Below are 14,731 nucleotides of genomic sequence, written 5' to 3' on the forward strand. Positions count from 1 at the left end.
TAGGGAACCTCCTAGAGTGTGACATGTGTCACTCATCCAAGAGGGTATGAGTGCCTATATAAGGAGGGTGCCACCCCTTGCCATGCCATACTACTCCACTCCATCCCACACACATCCAAGGGCATGGTAGAAGTGAGCATAGGTAGAGTGTGCTAGGTGTGTCTTCCTTTGTTGCTTCAATAAGGTAAGCATCTTTATAAGTGTTAGTCTCCCGGTTAAATTTAAGTACTTAGTGTATAAGTTGTGATCCATCGAAGGTTGGCTCTGCCACCCGGGATCACAAAAGGGTCTGGGCTTCATCGAAGGTTGGCTCTGCCACCCGGAAGCCAGCTTCATCTGTTGGTAGGCTCTGCCTCCCGGAAGCAAAAGGCGGCCTCTGCCGTCAAAAGGACCCGGTACACTAAGTAACTAGATGCTGACCGACTCTGAAGTGAGTTGGTGTAGATCCTTAACTTAGTAGGGCCACCTCAAATTCCAACAATCACTAAAATAAAACTTATGTTGCAATTAAACTAGCAACGTAAAATAATAATAACGTTATACGAGGTATTACATAACTATTAGGTAAACTATTTTATACTCTTGCCTTGCATTAGTACATTCGTTCCCTCCAGTAACCAGCATACACATGCTTGCACCTACGACAAAAATCAACTCGTCTCTTTCCATAAAAGCCTCTCAAGTCACCGTAGCATGCCATAATTAACAGACAATCATGACAGCGCCTACCTCCTTTGCCATAACTTCATCATTCCCTGGAAGCCACAGAGTACCCACACCATTGACCTTGAAATGACCCGTCATGGCAGCACCCACCTCGCCATAAATCAGGGTCGCCACGCACAGTGCCGGTCGAGATATTTTCCGCCGAACCGCCTCACCCGCTCGCTCTCGCTCGCGCACGCGCGACACGCCGTCCCCACGATGGGACCGCGCACTGCCGCCGGCACCACGCCGTGCCGCCCACTCCCGCGTCCCCACCTCGCCCACGCCGCTGCAGCATCCTCGCCGGCTTTGCCGCCTCGACGCTCGCGCCTTCAGCGCTGCCACTGTTCGCGTTGACGACGAGCTACCGCAGCCCACGCCGTCGCCGTCCTTGCGCGACGCCGCTGCTGCTCTCCTCGCCTATAAAAGGAGCAAGGCCGTGACGAGCCCCGTCACCAGCCCAAGCGCACCAAGCCGCTTCGCTCCACCAGCTGAACCACTCCTCCTGAGCCCAGCTCACTCACGAAACGAAGCTCCAATAATTGATCCTCTTCCTCGAGCTGTTCCACGCCAAGGTGAGATGGCAGACAGCTCCCCCGACCATTAACTCCACTAATAAAGGCCCAAAACACCCCCAGGCCGTGAGCACTTAATCCAAATCATTCTACCAATCAATACTGTAAACTCAATATCTCCTTCATATCAACTCATTTTCACGTAACTCATTTTCCTCCTATTTTCATCTCCATTTGAGCTTATTGCTTGCTTGTGTTTGTTTGCCGGTTGTGCCGTTCTCGCCAGTAGATCACGGAGTGACCGAGGAGGAGCCTGCCAAGGAGCCAGAAGACCCGTACCACGAGCAGGAAGCCACCGCCGACGACGCGTACCCAAGCGAAGGCAAGTTTCATCGACCCCTACGTGAGCGGTTGCATCCATGTGAGGACGTTTAGCTGTAGCCTGGGTCTAGGATCGATTACATATACCAGTACTTGAGTGATTGAGTGTGCTCATGCATGCATCTGAGTAGTCATGCATATCCAGAACTGAGAATAGGATACGAAGGGATCTGGCTGAGACCAGGGCAGCTGGGTATGCTGGAGCCGGCGCTACCGTGGTGGTAGACTGGCAGGTGAGCGCTACCGTGGTGGTAGGCTCGAGTTGATATGTTGAGGGATGATTGCTGCCCTGGTGAACCATAAGGACCGAGTTGTTTTGACATCTCACCTAGCTTACTTTCAGTACGACCACATGAGTTTGTATGGGCAAACCCTAGCCTAATCCCACTGGCTAACCTGGTAGTCGTCCGAGGTGGATATGTTTTGGGGTGAGACCTGGATTGGTCCAGACCCGAGGGTTTGGGGGCGACTAGTCGGGGTTGAGCCACGGCTGGGTGTCGGCTATGTCGGTTGTCCGTTCGGGCAGCCGAGCGTGTGGGTACAGTGTACGACCTCTGCAGAGTGTATAATCCATTCGAATGGTCCGTTTCCACGGTATGGACAGGCTACGGTGTGGTCCTGACAACTAGTGAGCTACCTATTGTGAGTTGTGTCGGGAAGAGTTGCATACCATTAGTTGCATTGTTAGTAGAATATGCTTATTATGTGTCGTGCATGTCATTTCCCCTCCCGTAGGGTGAGGTGGAGCTTGCTGAGTACTTTTGTACTCACCCCTGTTGATTTTTCTCCAGAGGATCCTGACTTTGTACCAGAAGACTACGAGTAGATCGTGTCCGCACCCAAGCTGATCGACTGGAGCCGTGATGGATGAAGAGCTAGTCCTCCATGTCGTTATGCTAGTTGTTATCCTATGGTTGTTCTGTGTAGCTTTGTGTTGTCACTTTACTCCTCATGTACGTGTTAAATAAAGCTCTGTATGACTCTGGACTCCACTTGATGTAACATGTATTATGCCGGAGACCTCATTCGGTAATTAATACATGGTTTAGCCTTGATCTTCGGGTCGGGGCGCTTCACAAATCCACCATCGCTGGCCAAATGACCAACGACCGGAAGAGAAGTCCGCCATCGCCGGAGACCCGAGCAACCCGGACAAGCCAAGCACCCATGGGGATGCCCCCAAAGACCCACCCTTTTGCAAAATAGCAAGAGGGAGGAACTCACCATCCACACTGCATCTCCAACCGAAGGGCCAACCAGTGCATCAGCAACTCCGGAGAAACGCAGAGGGAACAAAATCCTCCCGGCCAAAGCTCCACAGATCCCAGGAAGCTCGTCGTCGTCGCCGCAGGACCTAAAGGAACCAAGACAGAGGAGCAACAGGCAAAAAAGCCTGGCCGTCGTCGCCACCATCCAAGACCAGATGGTGGTTCCAGCACCAAGCTTCCGCCATACTGTAGGAGACCTCCTCATTCGCCGGCGAGGGATCCTCACGGCATCCACTCCCGGAAGCAGCAGCTCCGCCGCCGAGCTCGACGGCGAGCAAACCCTAGGCCTAGATCTATGGACACCTAGCCTATATACAACCAGCCGTCGATTCGTCGGTTCACCATCCTCTCCAGCGCCGGCCCGGCTGCCGAAGAGGAGGGGAACCGGCGGAATCGACGCTAGAGCCCTCACCCGCTGTCGATTCGCCCTTGTCGCCCTGTCCCAACTGTAGCAAGGGGAAAGGGAAAAGGTCGACTCGTAGCATAGTATATGTATCTCTACTTACATATTTCGAAAGCAAGCAATGTTTTCTTGATCCGTCAATCGAAAATCTAATCAGAGTTCGTACAAATCAATCCGAATTCTAATCGGCACCCAGACCAATCAATCGGAATTTTAATCGGAACACGGACAATCAATGTCTCGCACAGTAGCAATATAACCTGTACATGAAGTGAATGATTACAAAGTGGATATATGCACGGGCACTATACTAGTAAGTGATAATATATGATAAAGTTTAGCACTTAATTTTAGCGCAACCCTTCCAAACATACTCCTACTAATGGGGTGGGGCTTGACGGGTTTTTTGGGTGGGTTTTAATACGGGTACTATTGGATGGGTTAAAACGGGTGATACTGTGAAACGGGTTGGGGCGGATTGGGTTGACGACACAGACGGGTTGGGCGCTATGGTAGTAGATCGGCGCGTAAGTCGCATATCATCTTCCGTCGTGACTTCGGGTTGAAACGGGTTGGGGCATTGAACCGACGGGTGGGTCGGGGCGGATGGTAGTTAGGGCTCTTGAAATATGGGTAGGAGCGGATTTGGTGCGGGTTCAACTCCATTATCAGGCATATCCAAACATGTATCAAGGAAAGAAGAAAAATTAATATTCGTTCAGCTTTGATTGCTCACCGCCCCCGAAAACGCACGCGCCGCGCGATAGCGTCCTCTCGACCCACGCATCTCTTCGTCGTACACCGGCGTGGCGTACGGAGGGCCGAAGCGTTGTCGCCCACGATCCTGCCAATGCAATGCAAGCCCCTTGCCGGTTGCCGCCACGCGTATACGATGAAACAGAACGCTCTGTGTCGCCGTCGCTAACATCCCTGGATCCTATCCACCCAGTGGACGACGAGCGCGGTATAGGCCGGGTCGCACGTCGTGCGCGCACGACCGATCGATCGATCTCCTCCCCGACGGAACGCGCGCGCGCACGTACGCATGCCCGGATCTGCGTGCGCACACGGCGGCGGCGCCGCCGTCGTCGGCGGTGGCGAAGGGCGAAGGGGTATGTACTTCCAAGCGCGCCGCCGGCGATGAGCTCGTGGCCACCATGTACGGATCGGAACAGCTTAGATCAAATCCAAAGCCCCAACGTGATGCCATGCCACGCCCACGCGTTACCAAGACTACTACGGCGACTGCATGCATCGAACGGATGGGGGAACACGACGACGCGGCCCACAGCGCGCGGGCGACGACGGCCGCTGGGCGCGTTAAATTCCCGCGTTCCGGCACGGTTCGCGGGTGGCCGTGTGCCCGTGTCGTCCGTCGCCGCCCCAACCGCCGCCGTCGTCGCTTCGACCGCATTTACCGCCGGAGTATGCACCAACACGCGCGCGGACCCGGCGCGCGGCAGCAGCCCGCCCCCTCGGCGGCGGCGTCCCGGGGGCACTGCTCTAGCTCGATCGTGCGCGTCGCTCTCGCTCCAAGGTAGCTTCGGGACACTGCTGCCGCTGCCAGCTAGCTAGAGATCGATCGACCACGCTGCACATGCGCGCGTGCACTGCATGGGAGAACCGAGGGCACAGGCCAGGGAGGCAGGGACAGTGTGCGCGCCGGCGCCGGCGCCGCCCTCTAGGCCTACCGCCCTCCGATCCTCCTCTTCAAGGTCGCGGCGGCCCGAATGGAGTCGAGATACTGCCGATACCCATACGGCTATACCCATACCGACAGCATGCATGTACCTGTAGCTTTGTAGCATGTGAGAGTGAGACCAGCGCCACGCGGCAAGCGCGGATATGTCAGTAGCGAGGACTGCGAGCCGACTGAATGAATGCTGTAGGTTCGGTCAAACTCGGACAGTCGGACGAGATTTGCTGCGGCTGCATTACGGCAGAATGGCAGAGCCGACCGGCCGTGATGGAAACGGATCAGAAATATTCAGAATTGAAAGGCAGAGGCAATTCGTTTCCGAAGAGCTAAACTTTAGTCCTGTCATATCAATGACAATATTATTATTTAAAGTATTAAATAAAAACTGTTTATACAATCCCTACGCTAATTCTCGAGACGATTGTAACGAGGGTATGTTTACTGTATCATCACGAATTAGCACTTATTTGTGAAAAAAATTTAGAATTAGATTTTATTTAATACTTTCAAATATTAAGTAAAAACTAATTATACAATCCCTGGGCTGATTTCCGAGACGATTCTAACGAGGGTAATTGATCTACAATTAGTGGATGTTTAGTGTAGCATCATGAATTAGCATCCATTCGTGAGAAAGTTTTAGAATTAGACTTTATTTAATACTTTCGAATAGAAAGATTCTTTTTAGGTGACATGACTAATGTTCAGCCCCCCTGAAAACGAACCGGACTTAAACTTGAAGAAGATGGGGATGGTCAACCGTTTCATTTCTTCTTTGATCGATTTCCTGCTCGTCGTACTCGTAGCAGCCGCAGCGGCCACGACGGCTTGCTTCAACGTCCCAAACAAACAGATAGGGATTGGATTAACTAGCCGACCAGGGAGAGGATCGGGTCGACAGTCAATTTTACAACAGTGCTCGTAAATTCGGTCGTGATGACTCCCGGTCGAGCAGTTAGGGCCTATTTGGGAGAGCTCCACCTCCAAAAAAACAGCTCTGCTCCACAAATTCCACTCCACCTTTGGGCTTCCACTCCAGCAATTTCACTCCATCATGTTTGGGAGAGCTCCACTCCACAAATCCTATAAGCCCAGTTCCATTTGCTCCGCTGGCCCAATATGCAAGCAGAGGCCCAACTCAGACCATCTAAACTCCCCCACTTCCACACGGGGCCCGCTTGTCAGGTTATCTTCCCATTCTTCCTCTTCTTGTTCCTCTGTGCAGGTCGCGACCTTCCTGGCGGGCGGTGCCGTCAGTGGCGGCCCTCGGTAGGCGGCGGCGGGAGGACCGGCGTCGCGGGCGACTCTCCCCAGCGGAGGTGGCATCGGGCGGCCCTTGGGCGGCGCAACCACGAGCTCGGGCGGCGGTGGGAGGGCCCCAACGAGCGGCGCGACCCGAGCTCGGGCACCGACGGAGCGGCGCTACCCCAAGCTCGGGCGGCGGCAGGAGGGCCCCGACGGGCGGCGCGACTTCGAGCTCAGGCTGCGGCAGGAGGGATCCGACGGGCGGCGCGACCCGAGCTCGGGCAATGGCGGGGCGGCGGGAAGAGCTCTGGCGGGCTGCGCGACCCCTAAGGCGGCGCGAGGGACGGCAGCGGCAGGGCAACGACGGCGGCAAGAGGAGCTTCGGCGGGCAGCGCGACCCGAGATCGGGCAATGGCGGGGCGGCGGGAGGAGCTCTGGCGGCGGGTTGCGCGACCCCTGAGAGGGCCCGACGAATGGCGGCGGGAGGGCCACAACGGGCGGCGGGAGGAGCTCCGGCGGGCGTTGAGAGGGGCGGCGGGAGGAGCTCCGACGAGCGGCGAGAAGGGCTCCGGTGGGCTGCGACGGGAGGAGACCGCAGACATTGACTGGAATAGACCAGGATGAAACATTTTTTTGTGTAATCTGTGGCGGTTGTGGGTAATTTCACACAACTCCACCAGCTCCAGGAAATGGTGGAGCACCTCTTGAGGAGCCCCACAAAAAGGGTGGAGTGGAGTTAGTTTTTGATGGAGTGGAGCTGGTAGAGCTGTTTGGGTATATTTTTGTGGAGTGGAGCTAATTTTAGTGGAGCAGAGTGCCCCCAAACACCCTCTTAATCGCGGTCATCGTCTCCTTCAGCTGCAGGACTTTTTTTTCTTGAACACGCAGGAGAGCCACACGTCATTTCATTAATAGATAAAAAAATCCGAATACACGTCGAATCCATGGCTTGGTTAGCTTTTTTTAGGGTGTGTTTAGTTAGTGAAAAAGTTTGGATTTGGCTATTGTAGCATATTTCGTTGTTATTTGACAATTAATATCCAATTATAGATTACTTAGCATCATTAGATTCATCTCATATGAATCAGTTAGATTATATAATTAATTATTTTTCCAACTGCATTTAATATTCGTGTATGTGTCCGAAAATTCGATATGACAGATGCTGATTTTTTTTGGAACTAAACGTAGCCTAGAAATGTCTGAATTGGAGGACTGATTGGACGGGGCTTCAGAGAGGTCGTTAGCAGCACTGATGACCGAAGCTGACCGGCCTGGCGCCTGCACACATGCTGGGCCGGGTAGCAGGCTAGCAGCGAGCCAGCGACCCGCGACGACCATTTTTATGGCGGTGCGGACAGCGCAGCGTAGCGGAGGTGGCTACCGCACCGGCGGCCGGCGAAGGCCGTGTTTGATTTGGCCCGAAAAAAATTGAATTTTTTTCTATTTTTATTAGAAATTTAAAATAGTAAATGAAATCTAATTATAAAACTACTTTCACAACTCCACGTACAAATCGCGAGACAAATTTAATGAGATTTTTGACCGCGTGATAGAGGATGATTATTGTAGCATTACTGTACCAAATCATCAATTAATTATCGTCATTAGATTCATCTTGAAAAATTACACCTATCTCTGAAAAAATTTTACAAATAGCCTCTATTTAGAACTCCATGCAAATATTTTTTTTTTACAAACTTGACGCGATTTGTAACCAAACACAGGAGGCGACTTCAGCTGACGTCCCGAGCGCGAGAGCAGCCGCTAATTTATGGAGGTCAGACTGACCTGACGCACGCACGCCGGCGGGCCTTCCGGATCATATCGGACAAGCTCTGAATTCCGGTCTAGCTCTAGGCCCTGTTTGATTTTCATCGTGCTACTGGCGCTACAAAAGTATTTTATATGTATAGAGTGCTAAATAAAATTTATTTACAAAACTTGTTTACGGATGTGTGTAACTTTTCGCGATAAATCTAATAATAATAATTAATCGATGATTGGCTACAGTAATGCTACAGTGACCAGTCTCTAATTGTATGATCAAAGGCTTCATTAAATTCGTCTCGTGAAATAGCGCAGGGATTGTGAAATTAATTTTATAAACTGTTTTTATTTAGTACCACTAATTATTAGTCAAAATTTGTACTACTTTGCTATTGCACAAACCAAACAACACCGGGGGAAGATAGAAACGCGATGGGAAAAATTATCTTTTCTTGGGGATGGGTCGAGCCGCCGGCTGTCCGTGCACCCCCCACTTGTGCTGGATTTTTTTGAAAGAATTTTGCTAATTTGAAGTACTAAATGAAGTCTATTTATAAAATTTTTGCATAGATGGGTTGTAAATCGCGAGACGAATCTAATGATGCTAATTAATCTATGATTAATCTATAATTAGCGGATGGTTACTGTAGTATTACTGTTGCAAATCATGGATTAAGTAGGGTTATTAGATTCGTCTCGCGATTTACAGCTCATCCATGCAAAAAGTTTTATAAATATAATTCATTTAGTACTCCATACATGTGTCGAAATATTCGATGTGATATTTTTTTTTTGCGTTTACGGGGTTTACTAGGTCGGATCCAAACACAGGCAAACTAACCAACCACCCGCCACACGGCCGGCCCGGCGGGGGAGCAAAACAAAACCCGAGCTACCCGCGGCCAGGCAGGACCACGGGCCCGCAACGCCGCATGGCGGGCCCAGGCTGTCACGGAGTCCGCCGAGCTCAGGGGCTCAGGGCAAGGGGTGATCGCGGCGGTGAAGCTTGTATTATAAAGCGCCCTCGGCTCGGATCGATCCCTCCCCCAAATCAAATCCCCAAACACACACCCAAACCCCCGGGCCGGGCAACTGCTCTGCTCCTCCTCCGCACCGCGGGGGGAAGGGAGGGAGGTCGAGCACCGACGAGGACCCCCCAGCACCGCCGCCCCTATGGCCATGGAGTTCCGCCCCAGGGTCCCGCCGCCGCACGCGGGGGCGGCCACCGCAGGGCACCACCCGCGGCGCCGGGCGGCGGCCGGGGGCGAGGGGGAGCGGGAGCGGGTGCGGGTGCAGGCCGGGGACGCGCTGCCGCTCCCGATCCGGCACACCAACCTCATCTTCTCGGCCCTCTTCGCCGCCTCGCTCGCGTACCTGATGCGGCGCTGGCGGGAGAAGATCCGCGCCTCCACGCCCCTCCACGTCGTCTCCCTCGCCGAGATCTTCGCCATCTGCGGCCTCGTCGCCTCGCTCATCTACCTCCTCAGCTTCTTCGGCATCGCCTTCGTGCAGTCCGTCGTCTCCAACAGCGACGACGAGGAGGACTACCTCATCGACGCCCGCCACGCGCCGGCGCCGGCGCCGACGGCCCCGGCCCCGTGCGCGCTGCTGGGGAACCCCGCCGCCGCGCCGGAGAAAATGCCGGAGGACGACGAGGACATCGTGGCCGCGGTCGTGGCCGGGACGATCCCGTCCTACGTGCTGGAGACCAGTTTGGGGGACTGCCGCCGGGCCGCCGGGATCCGGCGGGAGGCGCTGCGGCGGATCACGGGGAGGGAGATGGACGGCCTCCCGCTCGACGGGTTCGACTACGCGTCCGCCCTCGGGCAGTGCATCGAGCAGCCGGTGGGCTACGTGCAGCTGCCCGTCGGCGTCGCTGGCCCGCTCCTGCTCGACGGTCGCCGGCTCTACGTGCCAATGGCGACCACCGAGGGCTGCCTCGTCGCCAGCACAAACCGAGGGTTCAAGGCCATTGCCGAGTCCGGCGGCGCCTCCAGCGTCATCCTCAGGGACGGGATGACGCGAGCACCGGCCGCCCGGTTCCCGTCTGCCCGCCGCGCCGCTGAGCTCAAGGGCTTCTTGGAGAATCCCGCCAACTTTGACACCCTGGCTACAGTGTTTAACAGGTAAGGACGCTCAATTACAAATCAACGTCACATTGTCCCTTTCGACCCATGCTTCACGAGCTCAACAATTGCGCTGTAGGCTAGTGTGACTCTTGTGTTCGACGATACGTCTCTGCCATCAGTCCTAATCAAAGTAGAAGCACATGTTGTCATCTGTCAAATTTCAACTGATAATTTCTTGTACGGTTACCCAGTTTTTGACCTTAAAACCTGGTTTTAAGTTGGGATGATTTGGTGATCGAGCTGTTTTGCCCTTTGGGTTTGTGCAGGTCGAGCAGATTTGGTAGACTGCAGGGAGTGAAGTGCGCGATGGCAGGGAGGAACCTTTACATGAGGTTCACCTGCAGCACAGGTGATGCAATGGGGATGAACATGGTCTCCAAATGCGTCCAGAACGTGCTGGACTACCTCCAGGATGACTTCCCTGATATGGATGTTATCAGCATATCAGGTTTGTCCCATATCATCATATATTCTTTTAAGTTAATTTGTAAAAATTTGAGTTGATGAGTTGTGCATATGATTGTGCCGTTCACTTTCAGGTGCATACTTTAGCTAACGTTGTACATAACATAAATATTGGTTGTATGAGAATATTCAACACATATAATTGATTGTTAGGTTGCACATGCTCATCATTGTTTCTGTTTGAGATAAGCACTTTGAAATTGTGGAAATTTCTCTTCATCTTCACTCCAATTTTACCATTTCTCTAAATCAGACAGCGAACCATCTAGGCATGACCCAGATAGCTGATGTGGACTTCAGTTACTCCCATTTGTAGCGGTGGGGCTAGCTTCTGCCTGGTTCATCCACCTATATGCAATAAACAATTGAAAAACTAGTCTGATAAAGAGAAATCACACAAACGAAAATTTTGGAGACAACCACTGTGTTATTTTGCTCATATTCTTTTGCGACCGTCGACCCGGACAACCACCGGCAAATCCCTTAAATCACTGTTTCTCTAGACAAAATGATCCCATAGAAAATCAAGATTACTACATATCGACCCCGGTGCCAAAAGTTTCTAGATTCGCCCCTGGCATAAACAACAGCGCTGGCCTGTTTCCTGCAGTACAGTTATGAAGTGACTTTGCAAATTATTATAATATCAATTGAGTAGTGCTACAAGACAGATTGGAGCAATAGAAACTGCAGCCTTTTGGTGGGTTTCTTTTAACTCATTGATTACTAGCAAAAGGTTGGACCCTTTACCTTTAAGCACAGTTGAATTGGTGTCAGTTTACATGATATGTTAGCAAAATTATCTCCTGCCACAAAGCTTTGATGACTTACGCTTTAGTCAACTGATCCTATGTAATGAAACAGGTAACTTCTGTTCTGACAAGAAGTCAGCTGCTATAAACTGGATTGAAGGGCGTGGAAAGTCTGTGGTTTGTGAGGCAGTAATCAAGGAAGAAGTTGTGAAAAAGGTTCTCAAGACTAACGTGCAGGCACTAGTTGAATTGAACGTGATCAAAAACCTTGCTGGCTCAGCTGTTGCTGGAGCTCTTGGGGGTTTCAATGCCCATGCAAGCAACATTGTGACAGCCATCTTCATTGCAACTGGTCAGGACCCTGCACAGAATGTGGAGAGTTCCCAGTGCATGACAATGTTGGAAGCTATAAATGATGGCAAAGATCTCCACATCTCTGTTACCATGCCGTCTATTGAGGTATGAAACAACATTCTCTTGTGCTAATGATGTTTTGCTCTTTACTTAGTTTGTGGTCCCTAATCATTTGACATCCATGACTTTTTAGGAGACCTAGTGATTTCTTGAAACAATTATATGCCATGCCCTTCTTATAATAGTTAGTTACAATACATTCTTTTTTATAATAGGCAAGTGCCTTTTCTAAATACTGCGTTGAACTCATCAAGGAGCAGGTCTCTCATACTAACAATATTGCAATATTGCTTCCTACCCTTCATTTAAGTACACATGGAACCTAAGAATTTCATTATGAAGCCATTGTACAATTGAGATGTCTAGCTATACTTTTATGACCTTTAAAATTGATGTTGTCTATGTGATCATGGCGTTACCTCTTAATTATTATTCCTGCTTGAGCTGATCTGTATATAAAAAGGAATCTCTTGCCATTGTCTGATCTTGTTTTCATAATCAGGAGGCGCTGGCAATACCAGTCCACATCTATTTTATTAGTGCTTAGTAATCTGGAGTGGCATCTGCCCGTAGACACTTGCACAAGAGTTGTTTGCTAGTGTCATTATACTACAACTGATGAGGTGTTGTCCTAACCGAAACACAGGTGGGCACGATTGGAGGAGGCACGCAGCTGGCCTCACAGTCTGCCTGCTTGGACCTACTCGGCGTCAAAGGCCCGAACAGGGAATCCCCGGGGTCGAACGCGAGGCTCCTGGCCACGGTGGTTGCTGGTGCGGTCCTCGCTGGGGAACTGTCCCTCATCTCCGCTCAGGCCGCTGGCCATCTGGTCCAGAGCCACATGAAATACAACAGATCCAGCAGAGACATATCCAAGGCTGCAGAGGAAGCAGACAGACCCAAAAAATGCTGAATACTGCCTATTTGTTTTATACCCCTTGGGAAAATGGAAGACAAAGGGTTTCGTAGGTTGATTCCTTGTGGCATGCGCAGGCCTGCAGGAGGGTTAAACGGAAGAAAACCCTTCAGGTAAAAGCGAAGATTCACTCGACTTGTCATATTACCAGGCCGTGAAAGCTCTAGGTTTCAAAACCTCATGGATTTGGAGAACGAGGCATTTTATTATTCGTTGGTGTTGTAGCTGTTCGTCTCCTGTCGTTGATCCCCCCCCCCCCCCCCCCCCCTCGTTCTATGAAGCTTGTTTTGCCCGTCCCCTGCGACTTTGGAGAATCTGACCCGACCAGAGTTTGTCGTGGAACCATCACAGCATCGCAGTTGCAGCCACTGGATGCTTCCTGCGCTTTGGCGAGAAGAAGTTCGCGTCGTCAGGTGCCTGATGCCTTTGTATTTTCAGCTCTGTAAATTTTTCTTTTTTAACTTTTGAACCGTAGAGTCGTCGTCGGTGATGTGGATTGTAAAGCAAAGATGTGGTCTGGAACAGTTTTTATATCTTGGTGTCTCTCTCTCTAGATCGTGCTCATCTCAATTGTATGCTCCAGTTGCCTGCCTGTCCACGCATCAGGATTTCTTTTTATTTTATAATAAAGCTGACACTTTGGCAAAGCGCCAAAGCCTGATCCCGTTAACCAATTGTGTATCTGCCTTCAGCACTTCGGATCCAAGAGGCTCTGTGCCTCTATCTGCACAAGCAACGCGGGCACGCGGCGTACTAACTCAGCATGTTCTCGTTTGTAACGCAAGAGTTCCGCAGACCACAGTCTCCCACACAAATCAGTTGGATCCACAACTCGAAATGGCACATGGATGATGGGATTGGGAGGGCCTCGAATTCTGAATTTATTATAAACTTAGAGCATCACAAGCAGGATCTTAATAAAATCTCTTTAAGGTAGAATTGGAATGTCCCAACATCACTTTTATAAATTATTAGGGGAGTATTTTGTAGTTCCTCAATAATCTCAGCTTAATACAATTAAGGGATAAGTCTATTTTACAACCTCGAACTAGTCAAGAAGTCCGTTTTTCAACCTCCAACTACGAAACTGGGTAACATATGCCCTCGAACTGGCAAAATCGCCCGAATCACCCCCTCGATCACTGTAGCAAGCTGTTTTGAGGGGCGGGTTTGCTACAGTAACATTTCCGAATTTCTGGAATTTCACACCTCTCAATTAAATAATAAACAAAGCATAGTTAATATTGTCTAAAAATCATGATATTTTTTTGGGAGGTAGATAAAAAGACAAGGAATTTATTTTGGCTATATGTGCTACATTAAACATAATGAAATTTGAATTATAAAATTTTAAAAATGGGTAGAATTCAAAATTCCTTGAATTTTTGGGTTAGGTAAACCTTTGATAAAAATGAAATAAAAATATGATAATTCATAATTTTTTATTTAGTTTAATAAGGTATTTTTTATTAGCCCAAGTTTTTATGAAAGTTTTTGAATTCCTTCGCAATGCTCAAATTTGAATCAAATTTGATTCCTCAAATTTTAATTTATAAATATTCTATAGAACTTGGGCCAATAAAAAGTACCTAACTAAACTAAATAAAAAATTATGAATTATCATATTTTTAATACATTTTTATCATAGGTTTAGCTGACCTAAAAATTCAAGGAATTTTGAATTCTACATATTTTTAAAATTTTATAATTCAAATTCCTTTATGTCTATTGTAGCACATCTAGCCAAAATAGATTCCTTGTCTTTTTATCTACCTCCCAAAAAAATATCATGATTTTAGACAATATTAACTATGCTTTCTTTATTATTTAATTGAGAGGTGTGAAATTCCAGAAATTCGGAAATATTACTGTAGCAAAATCGCCCTCGAAACAGCTTGCTACAGTGATCGAGGGGGTGATTCGGACGGTTTTGCCAGTTCGAGGGCCTATGTTACCCGGTTTCGTAGTTGGAGGTTGAAAAACGGACTTCTTGACTAGTTCGAGGTTGTAAAATAGACTTATCCCTACAATTAATATGTTGGAAATTCTCCCTTTATTTGGGGAAGTTT

General features: G+C 49.9%; 1 protein-coding gene across 1 annotated transcript; it reads left to right on the forward strand.

The window, feature by feature from the left end:
* The first annotated feature begins 9,022 nt into the window (after positions 1–9,022).
* On the forward strand, positions 9,023–13,309 carry LOC120661101 (3-hydroxy-3-methylglutaryl-coenzyme A reductase 3-like). The gene is made up of 4 exons (XM_039939804.1): positions 9,023–10,112; positions 10,382–10,563; positions 11,445–11,791; positions 12,393–13,309. Exons 1-4 carry the CDS (start codon positions 9,160–9,162, stop codon positions 12,657–12,659), a joined length of 1,749 nt encoding a protein of 582 aa, XP_039795738.1. The 5' UTR covers positions 9,023–9,159; the 3' UTR covers positions 12,660–13,309.
* The last annotated feature ends 1,422 nt before the right edge of the window (positions 13,310–14,731 follow it).

Source organism: Panicum virgatum, chromosome 2N (assembly GCF_016808335.1).
Source record: "Panicum virgatum strain AP13 chromosome 2N, P.virgatum_v5, whole genome shotgun sequence".
Taxonomy (NCBI): domain Eukaryota; kingdom Viridiplantae; phylum Streptophyta; class Magnoliopsida; order Poales; family Poaceae; genus Panicum; species Panicum virgatum.

Bases quoted from the DNA above. Each gene is read 5' to 3' on its own strand.
- LOC120661101 (XM_039939804.1), top strand. From the start codon at position 9,160: ATGGCCATGGAGTTCCGCCCCAGGGTCCCGCCGCCGCACGCGGGGGCG. The intron at 10,113-10,381 runs GTAAGGACGCTC...GGGTTTGTGCAG, and splicing joins CTGGCTACAGTGTTTAACAG to GTCGAGCAGATTTGGTAGAC. The intron at 10,564-11,444 runs GTTTGTCCCATA...GTAATGAAACAG, and splicing joins GGATGTTATCAGCATATCAG to GTAACTTCTGTTCTGACAAG.